The 8438-nt window shown below is 35.8% G+C and overlaps 1 protein-coding gene and 1 long non-coding RNA gene across 2 annotated transcripts; one reads left to right on the top strand and one right to left on the bottom strand.

Annotated features, from left to right (window-relative positions):
* Positions 1-2923: 2923 nt before the first annotated feature.
* Positions 2924-8346, bottom strand: LOC139786628 (uncharacterized). The gene is made up of 3 exons (XR_011722357.1): positions 8061-8346; positions 4851-4952; positions 2924-4514 (listed from the first exon to the last, which is right to left on the bottom strand). It is a non-coding gene; the product is annotated as an uncharacterized lncRNA (long non-coding RNA).
* On the top strand, positions 4051-7325 carry LOC139786627 (receptor-type guanylate cyclase Gyc76C-like). The gene is made up of 6 exons (XM_071725768.1): positions 4051-4233; positions 4331-4528; positions 5537-5659; positions 5782-5980; positions 6557-6634; positions 6952-7325. Exons 1-6 carry the CDS (start codon positions 4051-4053, stop codon positions 7221-7223), a joined length of 1053 nt encoding a protein of 350 aa, XP_071581869.1. The 3' UTR covers positions 7224-7325.
* Positions 8347-8438: the final 92 nt, after the last annotated feature.

Raw genomic sequence — 8438 nt, 5'->3', positions numbered from 1 at the left:
TTTATTGCATATAATAAACCTATATCTTTTTGTCTTTCTATGTAGGCATTAAAACAGCAGCCTTGCTGAAGTGCTTCGTCATTTGTGAAATTTGCATATACAATTTTCTTTTTTCTTCTTTTACATGCATTTAGATATTGAAGAATAATTATCCATTCTGCCGAGGATAACCGATACGCGGTTCTATCGTGCTTATCGGGCTAATTAATCGAACTTATCGATTTGAGAATGTGACACCTTTAACGAGAGAACACCTCGAACCCGAACTTTTCGATTTGAATGAAACTTTTGTATTATAGGTATGTATAGTAACTCAACACATATATAAAAATGGTATGCTTCATTTATGTCCTATCGCTCTTTAAAGGTATTTGACCTAGAAATTGTAAACATACCTTTAAAGAGCGATAGGACACAAATAAGGCCTTCCGTTAACTAAATTTAACGCCCGTATCTTATGCGCGCGTGGTGCTCCATTTAATTTAACAAATAAGTAATTTGTTTTCTTTCGCGATGCGACAATATAACACGTTTTGATGAGTCTAACAGATTCCAATCATCAAAGAGACGTATCTCATTAATTGTGAAAGCATGCGTGAAACGGAGGCGACGAAATGTGCATCAAATGCATCGTCGAAGTGATTAATTTCAATTCACGTAATATGAGATAACATACAGCACATATCCGATCGAGAAATAAAATCAATATAGCGTGAGTTAACAGATTGAGCCAATATATTAATTACAGCACGAAATTGAATGGTTACGGTAATCAGCGCGTTTTGACAATCGAATGTGCATATATTTGAGAGTACATACTGTCATACTTCATTTACTGAGCAACGATCGTAATATTTACTGATTTAATTATAGTCCTTGCGATAATGCTGACTTCATTTGGAAGCTATTAATCACATATTATTATGTTTGATTGATCTACCCACGCAGTAAAATAAATCGTAAAAAATGTCATCTTATTACCTACAAATACCGCAAATGAGAGTCGATTATCAAAGATCAATTGATTTTTTTATATACCCAGACTACTCTTACTAAACGAATTTCATTAAAATTTACTTTAATCAAAATAAAGTTTTGATTTGTGGTACCAAATAGTGCATATTTATTGGGTCGATTTTGTGCAATTTTATTTCTATCTTCTTTATGTAGAACATTAAAAATAAATGTATAAAATCGGTATATTTAAACAAACAGTACAATACAATTTAATTAATTATGAATCTGGAAAAATATCAAGGTTAACTATATAAAGATACAGGATAAACTGTTAAATGCTATGAACGACTGATTTTTTATCCGAACAAGATTAGGTTATTTAACAATATTATACCAATAATAACAATTAAAAATATAATTTGCGTTGATTTAAAAATTGCGTGATCGCTATGTAAGTAAAACTGATTAGTAAATCTCCTTTGGTTACTTACCTTCATCGGATGAACTCGAAAAAGTGGTATCCGCGTGCGCTCCGTTAACCGCATTTAATTCAGCGAGCACACAAGCTCATTAATTCGCCGATTGCGTTGCAATCGGGTATGCGAGTTGGCCATGCTACGTTTTGACGGGGACGAGAATTGACTGTCAAAATCTGCAGGTTTTAAGATTAAACGACAACCGCAGATCCGCAGTTTGTCACCTGTAAACGTATGCAATCGAGGTCGCAAAGTATATATTTAAAACCGCACAAAACGTTTTACTGCCAAAAGCGGTGAAGAAAATTTATTTAGATGTATGAACCAGTATAATCAAGATCCAAAAAGCAAGAAGCAATCAAAAGATTTGGAAAGTATAAAAAAAAACAATAAGTAATTAAGCTTCAAAATAAAACTTAATATGCAAAAATTTACTTAATAAACGTTTCTATTGTTTGTTATTATTTTTATTATTAGATGTGATAAGTAGCCCAGATAAACGAGCAATTACGTTTATTTCTTCACTATAGAAGGAAATTTACAGCTCTCAAATACGGACACTCGTAAATAGTGAAAGCGACGCAAAGGCCAATTTAAGAAACGGTCAGTCCGTCCGGGTTAATTGGTACGCTGCTTTTGGACAAACGCGTAGCCGCGTGCAATACTTCGTGTCGCGTTCTTGCATTCTTCCCTCGAATTATCTACTACCTCGGGAGAAGTTTGCCCATGTTTTTTACGTATGTTCCTTGGCTAGTCGTGACAATTCCCACGATCACGTCGCAGAGAATTCCTCCGTATCACGGATTCCGACGCGAACCTTGCTAAAGAATTATCGATCAATCGGCGTGATTCAACGTGAAAAACATATTTGTTTCTTTTGTGCAACTGACAGCCTGGAAGCCTAGCGAATCCTTCGATCGTCTCTCTTGGTGGCAATGCGTGGCCTTGACGCCGTTATACAACATCTCGCTGAGATCGCTTAGACGTGCTTTGTTCAACGACCCCGTGGTTTTGGCGTATTACTAAAATAGACCGCTATTAATATAATGAACCACAGAACCGTAGTCGACGCGTATGGACTTCCGAGAACTAGCAAGAGTCGATCAAGTATTTGCTATGGAATTTTTTCGCTGTTTTAAAGAAAGCGATTGCGTATCGGAAATTAGAGAATAGCCTCAATTATTATCTACAGTAAGAAATAAAACAATACATGTCAAATTTATAAAAGTTTATAAAAGTCGTCTGCAATATTTTTCTCTGGAACAATACGACGAATTTTAGCAGTTTAATTTATTTACTTAATTTATTTACAACATATAATATTGTAAAATGTAAAAAAATAATAATGTTTATAAGAGTGAACAATTTCGCTTTTACAAAATTAATCTTTCGCATACACAACTGATATGACGTCACTAGAGAAGGAAGTTCACATTCTCCGATAAAAGCGCAGAGAAAATATCGACGAAAAGGAAGTTAAGTACACCATGGGAGATTGATAGGCTTTATTGCGTTCCCGCGGAGCTTACTGGTTTCATCCATTACCACATTACAGGCACCCACCTCAGAAATTCATGTTTTTACCGATAAATCCCGTCGACGGGACAAACAACCGTCACTATACATTGTATAGTTAAGCCTGCGTATAATATTGCAAACAGTCTATTGTTTTATAAATTAATTATCGGATCGCTATTATTACATATGTACCATCATAGGAAATATTTATTACACGTATCTTATATTTTATATATATGGATTCGCGCGTGCGTGTGTGTGTGTGTGTGTGTGTGTGTGTGTGTGTGTGTGTGTGTGTGTGTGTGTGTGTGTGTGTGATATTATACAACAGTAACATAGTATCATCAAAACGATCAATCTCTTAGTCTTATTAATTTATAGTGCGCGTCGCGAAACAATTTACTTTTATCAAATAATATAAAATACATAATTAAAAAATTAAGTAAAATATTCCTGATAAATTATACTGTTACATGTATTATACTTTTTATATTAATTTACTTTACTTTGTAGCATAACATTATTCAAAAAAAGTCCGACCTGCTCGTAATCCGTTGCATGAGAACTACGGATCGCATAAGATTAAAATAAAAATAATTTTATTATCTTAAGATAAAGTAAAAATTACATATTATCTATATATTTTAAAATATTATGATCAGTATCCTTATAAACAGAATTTTGACGTCATACATAAGTACGCGTAAAGATAAGTTTGATTTAAATTCGGTCTTGTCATCTCTTGTTACACAGGCTGCGTGTTCGCTTTGAGCGCTTTCGTGCGTCAGTCTATCTTTATTGCTCATTACATATTGAAAAAAGATGAAGCGATGCTTTCAGCACGAAAGCGTCTAAAGCGAACAGCCACAATAATCCGCTTACAAAAACCTTGAGTAACCATCTCGACGCATATCCTGTTGTATAGTGTACAGAAATTCCTAATAAAAACTTCGTGACAAAAACGGTCTTTTTATATTTTTCAGCACATTATTATAATAGAAATACGAGCCAGAACAGATCAAATAATCTCTAAGTTGGAGTTTGTGCGATATATATATACAGACAATATTTTTAACGCAAAAGCTTCGCACAGTTGGGCATGCTACTGGCAAATGTGGAAACGTGTCTACTTCTGATAGTAATTTTACTCGATAATAAACGCATCTATGCAGAGACCTTCACTCTTGGTTACATTACTGGCTCGAAACGACATTTAGGCGATTACGTATACCATCGCCCCGGTTTCCAAATCTCAGCAGCTATAACTCTGGCTGTGGAACAGGTTTATATTTTATAAGCATTGGATTAACAATTTTCTAATAATCCTGGATCTTTCTGTCTCGAAATGTCTCCTTGAAACGATTTTACTTGAAACGTAGGTGAACGCCGGTGAACTTGGTAGACGAGGGCACAATTTGGACTTTCTCGTTGCCGAAACTTTTGGCGAGGAGGAGACCAGCATTCTGATGACGGCGGATTTGTGGACGAAAAACGTTAGTGCATACATCGGGCCCCAGGAAACTTGCATTCACGAAGGCAGAATGGCGGCTGCATTCAACATTCCTATGATTTCATACGTAAATAATTTTTCTCATTGTTTATTTTACCGTTCGTTGTGTGAAATAAGTCATCGTTAAGTCAAATATATGATCGTACTGTATTTGAAATTGAGAAGATCTCGTCTTCTTATCCATGGAAGCTATCCGGCAAGCGACACAAGTCGACATACTCATTGCTAAAAAAGAAAGATAGAACGACGTTTGTGTCGACTTGTGTCGCTTGCCGGAAAGCTCCCTATAATAAAATTTTCTTGTTTTCTTTTTCACGCGTTCCACGTTATGTAACACTCTAATCTGATTACCGAAATTCTACAGAAGTGCTTATAAATAAAACACTAACAATCAGGAGGAAATCCGCAGATACACCATCGTGCGTGAATCACATTTGTTGCCGTAGAAAAGAAATATCTCCCAAAAGTTCCACGATGTTATATTCGTCAACCTTAGAAACACAAAAATTTTAACAAGAACGTTTTTTAACAAAACTACAAAACTTTTCCAACAGTGTATATACATACTGTATATATATAACACATATATGTATATGTATATATAACCAAATATCAGCATCTATCTTGCATAAGAATTATTTTATAATTGTTAAAAATATAAGACACAAGATATACCTATAAACAAAATTTAAGTAGCATTTTACACGTTTATACCGTGTCCTACGCCACTATGTTGCAAAAAGTAAAATCGGAAGATAGTTACGCGGTACATTCGCCGGATTATCGCGCTGGTGTCCATTTAAATTGAAATATGGTATCGCACGTGTCAAATGGTCCGGTGTGGTGTCTTTTTGTTTCGTCGTGATTTGGTAGAGCGACGACACTTCTCCCTTTTCATCCACGGAGAGTAGGGGAAAGGGATTTTTCCGTTGAATGAAGTTGAGCAGGCATGATTAAACTTAATCCAGCGGAGGAAACGCTTTCCCTCTCTATATGAATGGAAAGAGAAAAATGTCGTGGCTCCGAAATTCGAAGTTGACCAGGCCTGTTCTAGATGTAGTTCTATATTTTCTAGTTTTGTACGCATAACGAAACATCGAATAAGAAGGAGTTTCCGACGTTTGCGAGAACGCGGCCACCCGATACGCAAATTTCAAAATCTCTTCTATCAGTATTGTTAGCATTCAACTGGACAAAAGTAAGTACTTCGTAATTCACTCCACGCAATTCTAATGAGATATTAACTTGGCATTAAATAAACTTAGACATCAAATAAAAAAACTCATATATATTTTTGTAAACATTTTTATAAACATCTAGGTAACCTTTATGCATATGAATTCAACGATGTTTGAATTCAACAAAATGTCTACGATTGCGACGACGATTCTTACATCTTTCGAAGCAGCTGGAATTAGTGTAAATCATCGTCGTTCGTGGAACGAACCTTATTATGGGGCGACGCACATGAAAAATCCTTTCCATGAACATGTCAAACAAACGTATCGAGAAACACGAAGTGAGTAATGAGAATATTTATATATATAGTTTCGAGCAATTTCTTGTACATTATTATCATATTTATCGCAATAAGATTGTAACTTTAGCTCGTAATTAACGCATCTTTTATTCCCGACAATTTATTCTACAGTATTATAGACCAGACTTCTCTAACGTCCCTTTTCACACGAACTTTCGCTTTTTATGGGAAGTTAAATTACGACAACGCACGTCTTGTCCCAATCAACTTGCATACGCGCGATCCAAAATAGACTACCCGCATTTCGGTACCTTGACTTATGTCGGTACGATAAAATAAAACCTGCATGGGAAACAACCCGTATACTACAGGGACAAGTGTCTATAAACCAGTGTTATGAATAGATACTGCCTGCTACTCGTCACATTAGTCACGCATCTGTTTAAACGTATTAAGAGATCGAGTCCTAAAAATAAACATCTAAACGTGACCGGTTTTTCACGATAGCAATCACGATTCGATAAAGCGGACACGATATAGACTAAAAGTCGCGGAAAGAGGAATTTTGACTACGGCGGAATTTTCTTAATGCAAAATGACGTACATATGTTTCAGTTTACGTAATACTCGGACATTATTACGAACACATGGGTCTCTTAATGGCTCTGGACGAAATGAACCTCTTGGAAAAAGGTATAAATTTGCTGTAAATTAATCAGGTATATACTGAAGAGTAACTGTCAGCTATACCTCCTATTTTAAACGCGTAATGCACGATCGTATATATCACAATACGGGAACTAATATACTTTTATTTTTCATGTACTTATATTTTTCATCGGAATAATCCAATTAAACAGAAATGAAATAATTGAGAACCGTGCATTTTTTAATTTATTGTTACTGCTGCTAATATTGTTACTGCTAACAGTATAAGCTTTTAAGTGGACATATTTAAATGTCACAAGATTTGATATATAATTCTTCACGTAATTTTATTATAACTTTAGGCGAATATTGGGTTGTCGGTGTTGACATCGAACAATACGATGAAAAACGTCCAAGCAAGTATCTGCGCGGATTATGGCAAAAAAAAACAGACCTGTCCGTCGTGAATGCATATCGCAATTATTTTAGTATCGTTGCATCTGCACCAATCAATTTTACAAACTTCACTCAACTCGTCAACGAGTACAGACAAAAACCGCCATTCAATTTTACAAATCCGTTGGCAAACGTGGGAGGAATAGTTCAGGTGACTAAAATACAGTCAGTTAAGTAAGAGCGTGTACAGCATAACTGGCAATTGGTTTTAAAATATCGCCCTAATTTTTGCGTGAGTCGATAGATGGAACTTTTGTCCTGGATGCTTTGTCACGAAAGATTCAGTTGGCGTTGAATTCTTGCCTGAGAAATACGTAAACCGCCGTGAGTACCGCATTTAGTCGAAAGCATGCCTCGAAGATGCCAGGCAATTATCGACGCCGGTGGTGACTGGACACATTATTGATGGAAAAGCATCTTTCTTCTGATGGAGTACAACAAACCCGTGTATTTAAAAATCATTTAAAATAAATTTTTCTACACATTAACCTGTACACGCTCTTACTTAACAGACTGTACTAAAGATTTTAATCCTAAAATTTGGAGATGCTACAATACGAAAAAAAGGTTTGAATTTTAACTTGGATTTCAAGTTAAAATTTAAACCTTCTTTTATCTTCATGATACTTTGAGAAGTTGCTTGGAATCATTTACCCTAATTTTTCTTCTTAACAGAACATTAATTTCAATATTTTTATCATTTTACAACTTTATTTTGTATAGTCTTTTCAAGGGCGAGTCATTGGCAAAGAAACTCGTTCGTGCCACCTTGAAAATTTAATTGATTATTAAAACATTTCATATAAATTGACATTAAACCATTTTATATTAATCACATGTCACAATGCAATAAAATCGCGAAGAGCGCGTGCTCAATTATAATAATATAATCATATAACTCACATATCATCGCGTTGTGCTCCGAAACAGAATTATGAATAACAACCTGTTGTGCATGCAACGGACTGTCCGCGAGCATCTGCAAAATTATCACACTTGTTCGCCCTATTATTACCTTTTTTTTTTACGAAAGACGACTCGTCAATTCATATAATCTGGGCTGCGATATCTTTCGTATGAATCGCACAGGCAGCCTTTCCGCTGCAGTCACTCCCAATCCTGAAACATAATCGTTACTTCATGTTATAAGGCAGATCGTGCCGGAGACAGCGTATCTGTATGATGCCGTGCATCTGTACGAGAGATCGCTGCTACGTGCCCTCGACGAGAATCGAGACCCCCGGAACGGCCGAGAGATGGTGTCGGCGCTACATGGCGTTCATTATAAAAGCGCAATGGGGTACGTGTGTGAGGAAATAAAGGCGCGAGCGCGATCGTTCGTCGTATATCGTAATGTTTTACGACATGCAAATCAGATGCCTCGTGAGGAGAC

Source organism: Temnothorax nylanderi, unplaced genomic scaffold (assembly GCF_030848795.1).
Source record: "Temnothorax nylanderi isolate EJ_2023f unplaced genomic scaffold, tnyl_v1.0 TNYL_tig1092_pilon, whole genome shotgun sequence".
In the NCBI taxonomy this organism is placed as follows: Eukaryota; Metazoa; Arthropoda; class Insecta; order Hymenoptera; family Formicidae; genus Temnothorax; species Temnothorax nylanderi.
The sequence above is the reverse complement of the archived record's forward strand: the minus strand, read 5'-3'. Positions and strand labels throughout refer to the sequence as shown.